Raw genomic sequence first — 16,516 nt, forward strand, 5'->3', positions numbered from 1 at the left:
GCCATTCACGCCCTTGCCTACTCTCTTAGGCATTTTAAAGACCGAAAGATACAAAATCAGGATCTTTATAAGGACCAATCTCTGTAGCACCAAGCAACCACGCACTTTGTTCTGCCACCCTGTTTATCTCCTTTCCACTTTCTCGACGACTAGCTACCAATCTGTGGTTGAGAATCCTCCCCCCTTGATGGCAAGCCTATATAGTACATAGAAACTGACCCAATGGGTGGCCCAAGAACTTCCTAGAAATGGACCTCCTAGCCGAAATCCCAAAAAAGTTGATTTCGTGCAATTGATCAGTACGCCTGAAAAATCTGCAAGTAGACCTAATTATGTGGAGAGATTCCTAGCTTCTTCCATAGAGCCCTCCGTAAAGAAAGAGATGCCATCTGTATAGTGGAACAACGGGATGCCTTTTGGGTAGCTCGTCATCAAGAATCACTTCAGCAAGTCATATGCGCATGCTTCGATGGTAAAGGTGGCCAAGCCATCCATTGCTAGAAAGAAAAATAATGGTGCCAACGGACATCCCTGAGCACCCACTCATAAGACCAACAAAGAATGAGACATAACATATCTCCACACCCATTCAGAGGGAATGTATCCCTTCCTCATAGAGGACCACAAAATCTCAGCCAAGAGAATCATACGCATCCACATGTCAACTTTCCACATGAAGCTTCTGGTCCCCTTTCTCCTCCATGCCGTTAGGATTTTGCCTGCCACTATTGCTCTCTCTGCCAGCTCCCTATCAGAGATGAAGGTCAACAGAAATGGTCCGACTAGACCTTCAATCACCCCCTTAAAGAGGTCTCAAAACTAACAATCATAATGGCCCCCTAGTGCAATCAGTTGATTTGCTCTACTCCATACTCGCCTTTTCGAAACTTTTATAACATGTCCATAACCTTTGTCCCGACCAAGTCCCCGAATTCACTGAAGAAGAGAACTGGAACTTCATCAGGTCCCATCCACCTTCTCCATTTAGCCCCTAGACTGCCCCCTCACCTTGTCCTTAGAGAAAGGCCTCACCAATTTAGCCCCTCAGCCACTCATTTCTGTCGGTTTCAGTCCCCACCCAAAGAATGCCCTCAAATGGTCGGGTATAGCAACCCTAGTGCTTATGCCTAGTTCCCCACCTGCACATATATTATTTGATTTGATCTCCTCCTTCCATTCACCATTAGATATAAAAAAGTATGTGTTGGCATTGCCCTCTTTCAATCATAGTTTTCGTATCCTTGTTTCCAATCAATCTCCAGTTTCTTATCTTTATCCACCACCACCTCCATGCACACATTCTTTTCCCTCGTCCATTTTACCAATAGAGTTCGTGCATCCTCCGATAGATTGGCATGCTGCCTACAGTTCATCCCCTCCCGAATTGGCTTCGTGGCCACTTGTAAGTGACATTGTAATCACACACATTTACTGGCCAACCTTGCCGTGGCCCAGCCTTGCCCAATCTGTCACAACCGTCACAACACCAGCTCTTCCTTCAACCCCTTCTCCATCAGCCATTATATATCCATCTTGAATTATGTTTGCCCTTCTCTGGCCCTCATATACCTGCCACACTATCGAGTGATCAGACCTTCTCTGGCCCTCCTATACCTGCCATACTATCGAGTGATTGGACAACTGTCTAGGGAGTGATCGCATGTCCTCTAGAGGAAATTACTCCAATAGTTTCACCGAGAAAACAAATCTGTCCATGCCAGAAAGTGTAGTGAGCCCCCCTCACGCTTCACAAGGTGTATACACAATCTGCAGTTCCCACATGTTGGAACCCTGTTCCAGATATGAAGGACCAAAAGTTGGTGGACCCAGTTCCTGCTCACCAGCTCCATCAGGTATATCCTCCATCTATAGCATCAGGTTGAAGTCTCCCTCAAACATCAATGGGAGCCCCAAAAAGGAAGGGCCCACTCCAATTAGCTCCCATAGGGTAGCATTAACTAGACTGTAGACTGATGCCACAACCCACTCATAGCCATCACTCTGCCTTTTCAACAGTATTGCAACCATAACTTGCCCTGTCCATGTGTCTTCTATGTAGACCACCACTTAACTGCCAGATTGACCACCCTCATTCTCTGCCTACCCCACCAAATTCCAATCATTTGCCGTATAAGTTTCCAACATTCTATTGCACACAATCCACCACAGCACTATCCACTCTGCACTGCAGTACGTCGCTCGAGTCCATGCACATTCCATAAGACACACATCATGGCTGAACTGATGGCTTCCCTCCCTGCCTCCTCCACCCTCTGAAATTACAATGCCTCGACCATTGCACGAGCCCTCTGATTCATGAGTGGATTGTTCTCTGCCTCATCCTCTCTGCCTCCATAGAGCTCTTTTTCGAGCTCTCCATACCTGGACAGGAGGCCGTCTTATGGCCACAAAATGGCAGACCGTCATCAAGAAGGTGGAGTGAAGGATGACAGGATAGATTCTGGTTGATGCTCTCAGCCCACCCCATCTTCTACCTCTCGGCCTCAAAGATACCGGTGGGTGTCGGCAAGAGCATAGAAGGCTTGAGGAAGGGAGTTCTATGAAAGTCTTAGGGTTGGGAACAGGGGGATGGCCCCAGTATCGTGGGACGCAGTATGCAGATTGTGAAATCAAAAGAGGGGTGGGGTGGAGGGGGGGATCGGGATATTGCAGTTTGGGGAAATGAATCTTGTCCTCTTCGCTAAGTGGTTGAGTAACATTATGGGACCAGAGGTGGATATGATTTCAAAGGTCCTGCAGGAAAATTTCAAACCACAGCTGGACTGGGAGAGGTGCACGGCTCCAGTCAAAGTGGCATAAGCATTCCGCCAGGGCTGAGGCAAGTATCCCTTCAAGCTCAAGGACTTTTCAGCACCAAACAAGATGATTCTATATTTTTCTGATGGGGCCCTCTACTAGCAGAGTTCCCATATCTATTAACCCTTGCGAAAAAGCCTCAGGCCATGATTTGGGATTGTTGGAATGGCACGTGGATCGTCCCCAATTTGTCTGACAAGAGGGAGGAGTATAACATAAAACCGCAGGTGTTACTGCTTCTGAGCACCTCAAGTGGGTCACAAGACAATTGGTTGCAGTGCACCATATTCTTCTCAGCCCAGGATGATACGTGAAGACAAGCCCCGGCAAAGGCATGAGGAGCTGACAACCATTCATGCATGCCGACTCATATGGAAATATATGATCCCCTAAAAGTGAGGTTATTTGGATGGTTTCTCCTTGAACAAAGACCGATGATGATGGCCAACAAGAAGAGATGGGTTCAGACATCTCTGTAGTGCGTGCTATACACAGGAGCTGAAAAAAACTGTCATCACCTCTTCTTCAAGTGCCCTTTGGCAGGTTAGTGTAGGCTAGCCAGCCAACCATAGTGTCTCAAAGAGACCTGCTGGGACTCTTTATAGGCCAGGGATCCAGGGCAAGAGCTGCACCGTACCAAGGTCATTTTGAAGGGAAGGGAGGTTTTGCAGGACCGTGTCTTACAAGAAGTGGCGTGAACAGAGGCTGTGGATACCCTTCGGTCACATGTATATCCATAGACTTTAAATGACCTCCCTCTCATTTAAAAAAAAAACAATTACGAATCTGTTTTAAAATTGTGAATACTAAAGTATTGTAAATATCTAAAACTCTACCTCTGCACATTGTTTGAGAATGTAGGGACAAAATTTTGAATTTAATGTGCTTATCTCCTTCTCTTACCAAAAATTATAATGTAGCCCTAAAAAAGGATTCAGGCCTAGGATGTGCGTAAAACCCACTTTAGAGGGAATGCAAAATTAGAAATGTCAACAGATATGTTTCAGGATGCTTCTAGAAAATTTTCATAATTAGAAAGATATCATCCTTTCTTTGTTACATACCTCTCCACAGCTTTTTCATAAGGTGCCTCATTCTCCCAGTCTAAAGAAAGAAACATGGTTGAACTATCTGGAATACCATCAGCTGTAGATGACTCCTCATAACGGTTGGGAATACCATCGACTTGATTGTAAGCATCAGCAGAAGATACAGAATCATGGCTGCTGAAAACTGTCTCCACAACCTCTGACTGAACATCGGCTTCAGATTCTCGAAGGCGTTTAACAGAATAACTACCTTTAGGCATACCACTTGCCACATCATACATAGCAGTGGCTGCTTTTGCTGATTCTGATACTCTACAAAGGTTAGATTGCATTTGTATCCAGCGGTTCAAAGTGCCAAACCTGCCCAGAAGTGTGAAACAACGATGAGAGAATATACAAAACAACACAAGCCGCCCAGCTATCAGAAAATTTACCTCTCAGATTGATCGAGAGCAAATTCATAGAGTAATCTCTCAGCATCAAGGACTTGCAATGATTCCCCCTCTGGGCTCGAGTCATTATTTTTGAATAATATGCAGCTCCCAAAAACGCACCCCAATATTGCCCGCACCGGGGAGAGCTTGACCAAATGCTTTACAATGTCCAGTTTAAGAGGATAAAGAGAAGGTATAACCTCAGGAGGAGATGAAGGGATAGACTTAGTCCTCGAAGGATTAAAAAAGTCCTGCATTTCCTTTTCCTCTTCCAATGAACTGGATAAGACAGGCACACTAGCCCAGCCATCTCCAGAGATAGGTGGAAAAACTGGTGGCACACAAGCAGATATTATTTCATGAACAAAATCAACACACATAATCTCTGCCACTTTTGCCGCTGCATCAATACTTCCTCTTTCAAACACAAGGCGCGTTAAAAGCTGAAAATAGAAACGATGAATTAATTTGAATTGTGATGGGGCACCATGATCAATCAATCTCACAATTCAAGTAAAAAACATAAAGTCATAATAGAATTTTATTGTTGACCATGGAACGCATCTGTTAGGTGATTTAATACATAATTTAAAGGTGAGAGGGTTGATCACCATTCACAGTTGATCTTCCTTTTTTTATTCAAAAAAAAATCCAAAGGTGAGTATTGATAGGCTCAGTATGAGTGCTAAGGATGCTTAGTTTCCACCCTGACTAGGACATTGGACCCTGAAACCCTGATTTAAGAATGCTTCAAAAAGACTGCAGGCCAGCAAAGAAACCCATCGAGACTGAAGTAGAACACAATTTCCACATGAGAAAGGATGCAGAATTTCTCATTTTAATAAGGTATATGAAGAAATGAGCATGCTCTTATTGTTAATTTTTAAGTAAAAAAAGAGGATGAACACCTGACGAACCGGTGAACCTCCTATCGGAACCTTACGGACCCCCTCCCTTTCATTTCGACCATTCAAAATCACCCTCTGATAAGCATCTTCTGCAGACATACCACTCAAAGAAAAGAAGAACCGATAATGCCACACGTGTGGACTGACTCGTACGTGTGGATATTTGAATAACTGGCGGGAAACCAAAGAGCTTGCAGTCGATGGGAGGAGGTTATAAATAAGAAACAGATCTGGGCGGAAGGGCATCGGACATTTTTCGTCAAGAAGTTCTTGGAGATTCTCCGTGGCTCCGCCGATCCGGCCGAGTGGTCACTCCATACCGTCGTCGCCAGGAACGGCTATCCTTTAGTCGTTCTCTTCTTCTTCCACTACTTTCTGATCGTTCTGTGATAAACTGTTGCGTTGCCTCTATTGTTGCTGCTTAAGGAATACTGTTCTTCGGGAACTCCTTATTGATACAATTGTTGAGCGGGATCCCGCGGTATTCTAACACCCTCCTCCTCCTGCCGGTCACAGGAGCCACGCTGCCTGAAATCCTTCCTCTTCGTGTATAGCTCCATCCGTAGAAGCCGTTCTTCCCCTGAACAACACCTCATTTCTGTGCAGCCAGATGGCCCACAGAACCGTTATTGCTCGTCCACCTTCCCCGTTTCCTCTGCCTCTACACTTCTGTACCCAGTCCCAGAAAGCCCTTTCCGATGTCACCTTTATCCTTGTCAGAATCTGGCTGGCCCAAATCGTGCGCGCAAAAGAGCACTCAAAGAAGAGATGGTTACAGTTTTCTTCACCAGTCATGCAGAGCATGCATTGCGACGATGCATCTGGATATAGCCTTCTACGAAAGACTCTTGTCATGAGTCTTTTTCGTGCCAGCAGCCATCCAAAAATCCTCACCTTCAAGGGGACTTTTTGTTGCCGTATGAACCTACAGCATGCTCTTATTGTGATCCTTAAACAAATAGATTCTCAGTTAATTACCCTCTTCCATGTCAGTTTATACAGCCACTGGACCAGTCTTCTTCCTGCTTCCTTGCCTCCCATAACATATATGATAGTATTCTTCACATTCTTCTGGATTTCTTGTGGTTGAATTGTTAGAATTTCTTTATCTTTCATCATATTCTCCATTTCAAAGTTCCTCTGATTCTTTTCAGCAGAAATTTTTCAGTAACTGTCAACTCACAGTTCATCCTACTGGATTCTATTTGATAAGGTGTTGAGGTGTAAAGTTGAATCAATTGGAAAGAAGAATGGGTCAGTCTATATTGCAATTTTCTTTACTAACAGCTGGTTGCCTATTAAGAATGAGAGAGATTCAGATCTGATGGACAAGGTCAAATTACTCCATTACAGACTCGGATATCCTCCTTTGCAAATCATGCAGCATATGCTTCCTTCATCTTCAATAACAGAGTTGTACACAATACAAACCAAAGTGTTGATGATTTAAGTATAGCGCTCAATGAGGATCCAAATTTGGAGACAGAAATTTGAAGAGAGAAGTTCAGTTTACCTAGAACATAATCAGAGGTTGATTGGGCGGTTGATCTTTCTAGATTACACCAAAAAATATATGCAACAATCCGAGAGGGACTTGAGGAAGGAGCAAACAGCTATCCAGGCATCTTGGGCTGTATGGCAACAAAACATTCCGCTGAAGGTAAAGATTTTTGGCTGGCTTTCATTGCAAAAGAAACTGGAGACTTGCATCTTTCACCAGAGGATGTACACAAATACATCGGCGGTGTCCACTTTATGCACAAGAGGGGATGAGGACTGTAATCATCTAACCTGCAAGAGTCCCTTCGCCTGCACGATCTGGGCCACCAAAGCATTATCATAGGTGGAAGTGACATTGGAGGAAGCCTTCCAGGAGTTCATTTAGAGAAGTAGCTCTAGGAGGAGGAAAAAGGGGGGCCAAGCGATGGCAGTGCTCTGGGTATTATGGCTCCATCAAAAGGAGGTGCTATTTAGGGGGAGGAAAACTTCTACGAATGGGCTGGCCCACAAGGCCAAGGGCCTCATGGCGTCATGGTTCCGCGAGGGCAGAGGGGTTGACCATTTACGAGGAGAGCTTTAGGGTCTACACATGCATGTTGGGTGATTACCATATCCTCAGGCAATTGGCCTTTTAATCATCTTTCAAGAAAGGTGATTGAAAAATATCAACTGCTTCAAGCACAAGGTGAAGGAAGAAGGCATGTTTGCTCTCAGGTGCAGCAACAGGATCAGCGTCATTTGTTTTGGTATTCTGGTCATGCAGCTCCAGTCTGATGGAGCATCGGCAGGCTAACAGCCTCCGGAAGTGATGTCAGGCTAACTGAGGACGAGGAAAAAGGATGGGAATAGTTGCATCAGAATGAGGAGTTGTTCAGGCTATCCATGATTTTGGGTTCACGTAACATGGCCTGGTTCCCTCAGGTCATGGATGGAGAGTGGAGGATTTGAACATGTTTGGATAGACCAAATGCGCATGTAAGGTTCTACTGGATGGGTCACCAACTCGTCAGGTGATAGTCCGTCTAATGTTCAAAAATAAAAATAAAATCATCTATGAGAAAAAAATTAATTTTGGTTTGATCACCGATTTCAGATGACCTTCCCTTTTTTTCTTGAAAAAGAAAATTCATTTTGCCATCATATAATTCATTTAAATAGGACAGCTTTCCCATTAGGGGGACAGCCAAGAAGTATCAACAGATGTGTTTGGCTCCCCCAGCGAAGTCCATCCTGCCGCTATCTTCCCCCCAGCAACGTCCACCTGGTATTCCATGTCCCTTCGACCAAAAGCATTCCGACGTCCTCTCCCTCCATTGATATTATCTCCCCAATACGAACCCGCAGGTACGTATCACAACCCATGAGGAAAACACTATCAATTAAAAAAAAAAAATTTTGAAAAGTGATTTAAGGTGGTCAACCGACAAAGCGGCAACCACCCAGAGTTACATGATCAAGCCAAAAACACTATCAATTACTATCAATTAAAATAATGATAAAGCCAAAAAATAAGTAATTAGTAACAGGGAAAAACTCGTAAAAAGTAGGGACCATCAACCCAAAGATTTGATCTTAACTTTAGTATAACTTTTGGAAGACTAAAAATCTGAAAAAGATAAGTGAAAGAAAACTTGCATCTTTAGAGTCCAAAATTTAAGAAATAAACAAGCCCCATAAGCAAGATAACCTTTAGAGTCCAAAATTTTTGCTAGGGAAAGGAAACTTACATCTTTTGGCCATTCGTAGAGAAGTGAGAAGAAATTGAAGTCATGCGTAGTATCAATCCCATCAACGATGTCCCCAATTGTTGCAATATAAATAATAAATGCCGAAAGATATGTGGATGGTTTGGAACTCAAAGGCCCAAAGAACTTTGCAACGGGATCCTTCACATCCTTCGTTGAAGAACGGTTGATACTTTCCTCCCTTGAATTAGATTGCAGTCTAAGTCCAAGACCCAGAACAGTACCATCTTCAGGCATTAAAGTTTTTTCCCTATCCATATGGTAGTCTATACCTTTTTCCTTGAGATAACCATCATCTGCCACGTCGTCGGCTAGAGCCCTCGAAAGGTTATGAAGCTTTCCTGAAAGTTTGCATCCGAAAAAAGGAATAGATAAAATCCCCCCAATAGCACATACTACCTCAATCACAAAATTTGAAGCACTTCCAGCCTACAATAAAAGCCATATTGTTGGCGAGCAACACCCAGCCTATGTTATGTAGCACCCTTGCTATTACCTATGGATTATATCAGTGGTATGCACTTGAATCTTAAAATGATATCAGAGACAAGGTTTCAGGTTCAAAACCCTGAAATGACACACTTTGTCTGGGCCATTTATATGCCACTGTCAGGTGTTGTGGGGGAGTGTTACAGAACAATAATCTGCCTAGGTTAAGAAGTACCACAGTGGTAAGCATTTGAATTTTAATACATGTTGATTCCATAATAAGATCCACTAAATTATCCATGCTTTTCTTACCACTTAGGAATTGCCGTCTTCCCTTATGAGCATCATCAATGATCTGGTTGAGGATAGCTACAGCACGCCTCCTCTGCCGCCGCATTTTTGGTTCCACGTGTGCTAGTGACCTTCCAGAGAAAATTTCCGCCGGAACTGGAGCTTCCTCCTACAGGGAGTAATTAAAGGTCAAGGATATCAATTACAGCACACTCTCAACCAACTTATGAAGGGGAGCATTGTGAGATACCAATTGAAGAAAAATGAATTGGATTGGCTGAAATGAAAGAAATAGAGTGATATTGTTCAGATTACAAAACTCCTCTTCTTGATTAATTATGTCAAAATGAATTTCTATTCACGTTTGTCGCATACCGTAGAAAGTATTAAATTTTCCAGTTATCTTCTTTTCACATCTCATTATCGTTTGGGCGATTCTATTTTCATAACTAACTAAAGCACGTTTTTAAGGAATTTACCATTAAAATTTTATGAACCGTGATACCAATCTTACTATCTGCTAAGGGTTAGGAACTCCGTTCCGTCCCGTTAACATTCACCCGTTCCGTTCTATCCGTTCTATATTACCGTTGTAATATCTTATTGGGTCTAACACACCCAATAACAAGATAAATACTGATGTAATACCCTAAAAGGGTTAGCGGGATTTGTCCCTCTAGAAACAAGGAACGTTGATTCTTCTTTCTTCTTCTCTCTTCTCCTCTTGCTATCTCTCTCTGCTTGCTTACATCTGAGCGTCTACTGCCTAAGGAGAGCTTCTACTGCATCTCTCTTGCGTGCTCTTGTGTTGCCAGAGAAAAGGACGTCTGCTACACTTCTACCTACAGTATATACATTTCCTACACTATCTAATATGATATTGAAAATATTGGCATATTTTATCCCTCTAGTCATTATGTACACCGCACACAATGAAAAGGTCGACCTTTAATTAAACCATTACATGCTTCATTCAACTATGAAATGTTAAATAGACCTGAGAAGAGTGCATTGTGCTCTGACCTCATCCAGTAGATCATGAAGACGTTGCAAAACCCTTTTTACAACCGTAATAGTAGCAATTTCTTGAACCTGACTCCAGTAGGCAGAACCACCCTTCAGAGCTCCCTCAGGATTGATATCTGATAGCATCCCACTAGCCTATACAGCCATAAGTCCAGCACAGATAAGAGATATGAAGGCAAATCATAGTTTTTTAAACTAATGACATGAAAATACATCACCACTTTATGATAGATCAGCATAGAAGATCCATGGAGATGTCTAACAAAGGCTAAAAGCTTCACTGATCTAGCACTATGAAAAAGCTTCACTCGCCTGGTTAAGAAGAAGTTTGCATTTATCCAAGCTTTTCGATGATGTGGCAGCTGCATCAACACATAGAAGTATCTGGAAAGCAGAACCAAAATAGAATTATCAACGCATTTAAATAAAGATTATCGAGCATAAATCAGGTCATGTACCGTTTTAATGACACCCAACTGGGATTGAAATGATGAAAAACTCAGCCCTTGTGCGGCTTTAGTAATCGATTTGACCTCAATAAGAAAGAACCAAAATTCAGCAATACACACACCCCAATATTTCAGAAATCATAACATGGTTCCCAGACATGATTCATGGGAAATATTGAGAGGAAATATTTCACGTTTCCACAATAATACACCCACATGATGTAGGTAAATAGATGCTTCTACCCGAGCAAAAATTCTGAAACAGTAAATATGAACATGCATGCATAAAACCATACCGAAGATACTTTCATATCCTTAGTTGTCAACCATTCTGATAGTTCAAGGGCTACTCTGTCTTCAGGAGGTAGAGAAAAAAGATGTACAGCTTCTTTTCCCATGGCATACTGCGCTCGTTGAATGCAACTGAAAAGACAAACAAAAAGCAAAACAGGAGAGATAAACGCTCAGATAGTCGCGGCGACTGAAAAGAAAGGGATTTATTTTCCACAGACAGAATGTTGCATGTATCTTAATTTACATAAAATTAGCACATGCAAACGAAATCTATTGATGGAATGTCAAAATTCTAGTAGAAACTTTACTGAGGGACATTACTTGATTAAGCTCGTGCCCATTAACAATAAAAAATGAGAAGACATTTCATGTCGTACTGAGAAGAAAACTGTCATAAAAAGGTGTCTCAAGAAAAAAACATCAGAGAGAGAGAGAGAGATTGGCCATAAATGCTTTTTTTCAATAACTATTTTCCTTACGAGTAAAAAAATATACTAGCTTATGCATAGTATTCTTCGGGTTGATAAGATTTGTCCTTTTACAGTAGTACCCCAATTTCCAGTCTTAACAATGCATTCCAAAATGAAATAAAGTATAGCAAATAAAAAGCAAAAAATATGTACAAGAACTCACAGGTTGAGCAATTTAGATGGATCTGTACGAAAAAAAGCAAGTGCTCCCCTCCATTTAAATGAATTTGATGGAATAAGACACTCCAGAACAGAAAGACGCCACTCCCAACCCTTAAGAAAAACTTTCAAATTCGAAATCCTCCACTCTACGGCATGCCTTGCCTCCGATGATATTACACCTTCATCCAAGTTTTCCACTACACACGCCTGCAAATTTCCTCGAAAAATCTCTAGCAGCCTCCGAGCAAATGAGACCACCATGTTAATATCACCAGCTTCAGGCGATTCAGCCTGTTCTACTACAGAAGAATGACATGGATACGAGAAGAAATATTCTGAAGAAGATATCCCATCCATGCGTAACAGAAGCATAATTAGACTAAGCATGAATATCTGCAGTCAAAGAAGATGAAGTCCATTGCTCAGCAAGCATGCAGCACTGAAAGAATTTTAATGATTGCCAAATAAAGAATCATATTTTGTTCCGCAAAAGGATATATCAAAAGAAACATGAAAATTGACGAGATAAAAGCAAAAACAATGTTTGATTTTTCCGGTTAATTGAAAATTCCAGCTTTCCAGAGTCAAGGTTAGAGAACACGTGTAGAGAAATTTAAAAGCTAAACAGAGAGAGGAAGATTCAAATTCAAAAAGATAAAATGATGTCCCGTGTATTTTTGGACAAAATATTATATCACCTTGCGAGGAATATCACTAACAGCCTCAAGATGATTTCCAAGATACTTCAGGTGCACAACAGCCACATCGTAAAAATGTTTGTCTTCCTCTGTCCACATCTCCATGCTTCCTAAAGCTTGTACAGCCGAGCCAACACCATATCGCATGTTTATCAGTTCAACGTCATGCAATCTGGAAGAAAAATAGTATTGGGTCAACGTTTTGTAAAAGAGGAAGGGAAAAGGAAGGAAGAGAAAGTATTTGAAAACAGAAAAAAAATTCTGTCAGCAACTACGCGATTGAAAAAAATAGGGAAGATCACCTAGTCGTTCGCGGGTATTAAAAATATGGTCAACCTTAAGCTATTAAAAATATGGTCGTTCGCAGGTTGATCACTTTTTGCTTCTGTGACATTCTGCTAAGGCATCCCAGAGCATTCTCTTTGGGAGAGCTATAGTCATAAGAAGCCATCTAATCATCAACCATCCCAAATTTGACCCTTTACGGTAACTTTCTGTTTTGATAGAATTCAACGTACAGTGATGGTTTGATTCCTCCATCAATCCCTGTCTGATCTTCATGTAGGACTCTTGGACCAAAAAGGAGGTTCCTGTCCACTCCCATCTATCTTGTCTTGCTCAAAGGTCTGAGATTTACTAGGGACTGTCACATGTTCATCAACTCTTCCACACTCTGATCCAACAAGGCACGCCCTAACTGTGGTGTGGGGATTCCAAGCAAGGGCAAATAGGCATTGAATTTCCTCTCACAGGATTCTGTGGAGTATCTGTCTCATGCTGCGCCGTAAAATCACCAGCTACACAATTAAACAGATTTTTTTCTAAGAATACCCAAAATAAAATTAATTCTCGAAAAATGCTTCACAGTTGTTTTCTTAAGAGAGGAAGATCACCCGAGATCAGTGGTCCTCTGTCAACTCGATCTGAGAGAGAGGAATGAGGATCTATGAGAAGGGAGGAAGATGGAGGAGCTCCAGCCCTGGGGGCGGCGCCTGACAAGGAAGAGAAACCAAAAAAAAAAGAACTCACCCTTAGTCGGCTAGGGTTTGGGGCCTTTTAAAGGCCCCTACATCAAGTTCCCACGTGGGAGTCACTTAATGAGACTCCCACGTGGAGAATTCATTTAAAGAGGCTCCCACGTGTGAACCTCATTAAGTGATTCACACGTGGGGGGGGGGCCTGAGAGCAGTCCTCCGAGAGTATTTCCTGTGTGTGTGTGGGCCACTTATACTGTGTGTGGCCCACACTTACAATAGAGGAGCCAGTGAGAAGGAAGAGTCTCCCTTGTGGGCCACTTATAGAGTGTGGCCCACTTACAATGGAGACGAGAGAAGGAGAGAGAGATGTCTTGAGAGCTCCAGTTCAACATCCTCCCAGTGTGGTATACAAATGTTCAATGAATGCACACGAGCCCCAAAGGGCCCCCTCATACTCTGATCAAAACTCTCTAAACCAAGAGAAAGTAAGACTCACCACTGCTTGTATGTCTCCATCCAGTGACACCTCCCTCCCCTTAAATATAACCTCATTTTGCAGCTGTGTTGCCAATAGACTGCAACAGGCCATCCCTGCCGATTCCTAGATAAGCTGCACCATATAGAGTCCCAGAAGGCCTCCTCTCAGGAGACAACCACAGAAGGCTGGCAGGCCCACACTGCTTGGGCAAACACACATCAAAGAAGAGATGGGAACAACCCCGGTGGACAGAATACACGTTGTTGACTTTATTGGGAATTATCTCTTTATGACAATTCCCATCACCGGCCTTCACCAGAGGACCAACCAGGTAAACAACCACACCTTCATGGGGATATTTTGTATCTATACGACACAACAAAGGTCTTTACTTCCTCCTCACCGGTTGTGCATGATTTGTGCTTATACCTCACGGAGAGAGAAGACTGTGTCTATCCACCCCCAACTGTCTTGTGTCCCAGGCAATGATCTCATACGCAGTAAACTCAACAACTTGTAGATAAGACCCCTAAAGCTCTACCCATACATGATCATCTCCCCCCTTGTTTAAATGCTGCTCGAGGAAACAAACTGGTTACCACCTTAAGTATACATAAGACCCCTAAAGCTCTACCCATACATGATCATCCCCCCCTTGTCTATATGCTGCTCGAGGAAACCATGATGCCATAAAGCCCTTGTCCTCATGGGCGAGCCTGTTCATAGAAGCCTTACTCCCCCTAAATAACACCTCATTTTGGTGATCCCAAATTGCCCAGAGCTCTGTCATTGTTCAGCCACCGTCTTCCCTCTTCCTCGGCCACCCCTCTGTATAGACTCCCAGAAGGCTTCAGACGTCGCATTCACCATCTGATGTGCTTGGGTGGCCCAGATTGTGTGGGCGAAGGGGCACTCGAAGAATAGATGGTTGGTCGTCATCGCCTCTTGTACATAACGTACAATACCGACGTATCAGGATACATCCTTATGTGAAAAAGACAAGTCACCAGTTTTTTCGTAGTAAGAGCCACCCAAAAAACTTAACGGAACCTTTAGGTGCCAAACGGCCTGACATGCCCTGGTAGTCGGTTGGTCCTCCTCAATTCCCTCAAGGATCATCTCCTATGCCCTTTGAACTGAAAAAGAACTGGTCCAAACCCATCCATCTTTTTCTTCAGGTTGTGGACGGCTCTGATTCAAAGCTTGTTGCATGCCCAGGAATTCTGCCACCCTCTCGTCGAACAGGGCATTGTCTACCAGCTGGTTCCGTGTGTTGTCACAACACTCCGCACTGTAACATCAGGGCATCAGGCTAGCGCAAACAGCTGAGGGCGTGCCATCCGCAAAGGACAACACGACCATCATTCATTTGATCAAAGTGAAATCACGAGACATCTTTTAAAAAAAAACATTTCAGGCGGTAACCTGAATAGATCGGTAACCACCCGAGAAGTACATGTCGCAAACCCTAAGGCTCTATTACATGTATGTCCAACCTCTTCCCTCTCAATTCCCATCTCGAGGGAACCATGCCACCATGAGGACCTCGATCTCGTGAGCGAGCCCATCTGTTGAAGCCTTCCTCTCCCTTAAGATCACTTCATTTCCGTGCAGCCATATTCCCCAAAGCACTTTCAGCACTCGGCCCCCCACTTCTCTTCATCTAGGTCCGATTCTCTGTATGGACTCCCAGAAGGCCTCCTCTGATGTTGCATTCACCTCCAGCTGTGCTCGGGTGGCCCATGTCACATGTGCGAAGGGGCACACGAAAAACAGGTGATTACAATCCTCGTCGCCTCCTGTGCATAACATACATGCCACCGACTTATGTGGATACATCCTCTTGCGGAAGACCTCAAAAATCTTTACAAGAGTCACCCAAAAATCTTTACCTTAAGTGGGACCTTTAGGCGCCATATGACTCGGCACGCCCGGGTAGTTACTTGGTCTTCCTCGTTTCCTTAGCGGATCTCTGCAAAGGCTTCCACACTGAAAAGGGAGCACTAGTCCAATCCTAGCCGTCTTTTTTCCCCAGCTGAGGGCAGATCTGGTTCAAAGCTTGTTGCATGCCCAAGAAATCGGCTAGCCTTTGGCCTGACAGGGCACTGTCAACCCTCGGATTCCATGTGCTGTCCAAGCACTCTTCCACTCTGGCCTCGGTGCATTGGCCAAGAGCATATAACAGAGGGAATGCTACTCGCCAGGGGCCACGCAGTGACCAGTGCTCTGCCCAAAAGGGAAAAAGAGAACTGTCGCCTATTAGAGCTGAGTAGAACTCTTGAACTTTGGGAAAAATTTGTCCAAGGCCTTGCCAAAATGATGATGCCCCCCTGATTGGAGCTGTTTTCTCGGCCCAGTTCAGGCCCCAACCGTAGTTGTCTCTCAAGATTCGTATGGTTACATCCTCGCATGGTTGCATGATCCTTGTCACCCACTTTGATAGTAGCACTGCATTCATGCTTTGAATATGCAATACACCCAGACCTCCTTGTTTTGGTGGGCATGCAAGTGGTATCCCATGCTACCAATGTCAGCCCTCGACTCTGATCAGTTCTGGTGCCTTTCCAGAAGAAACGTCTCGTTGGACCTTCGAGTCTCTAAGAGATTCTGTTAAGCCTGTCTCTTGCTCATGATTTGGAACTCAAAATAGCAGAAACTTCCTACACCATGCAAGTCTTTACGGGTGAAGGGTGAGAGAGAGGAACAGGGAGACGGAGGTGCCGCCGTCAACTCTCGCAACTTCCAAGATTTTCAGCCTCGAGGTAGACGCCTTCGTTGGAGAGCCAGAT

General features: G+C 43.6%; 1 protein-coding gene across 2 annotated transcripts in view; it reads right to left on the reverse strand.

Moving 5' to 3' along the window:
- The window catches only part of LOC144703846 (zinc finger FYVE domain protein), a 71,503-nt gene that overhangs the window by 32,568 nt on the left and 22,419 nt on the right, over positions 1–16,516 (reverse strand). Inside the window, exons 7-16 of one of the 2 annotated variants that reach the window (XM_078576115.1) lie at positions 12,273–12,444; positions 11,576–11,967; positions 10,945–11,071; positions 10,658–10,732; positions 10,512–10,583; positions 10,197–10,334; positions 9,195–9,342; positions 8,436–8,794; positions 4,301–4,743; positions 3,882–4,226 (exon numbers count right to left, since the gene is read on the reverse strand). In XM_078576115.1, coding sequence (XP_078432241.1) covers positions 3,882–4,226; positions 4,301–4,743; positions 8,436–8,794; positions 9,195–9,342; positions 10,197–10,334; positions 10,512–10,583; positions 10,658–10,732; positions 10,945–11,071; positions 11,576–11,967; positions 12,273–12,444 — 2,271 coding nt within the window. The remainder of the gene's footprint in view (positions 1–3,881; positions 4,227–4,300; positions 4,744–8,435; positions 8,795–9,194; positions 9,343–10,196; positions 10,335–10,511; positions 10,584–10,657; positions 10,733–10,944; positions 11,072–11,575; positions 11,968–12,272; positions 12,445–16,516) is intronic. The other variant, XM_078576116.1, reaches the window with a different exon arrangement.

This window comes from Wolffia australiana, chromosome 5 (genome assembly GCF_029677425.1).
Source record: "Wolffia australiana isolate 7733 chromosome 5, ASM2967742v1".
Classification (NCBI taxonomy): Eukaryota; Viridiplantae; Streptophyta; class Magnoliopsida; order Alismatales; family Araceae; genus Wolffia; species Wolffia australiana.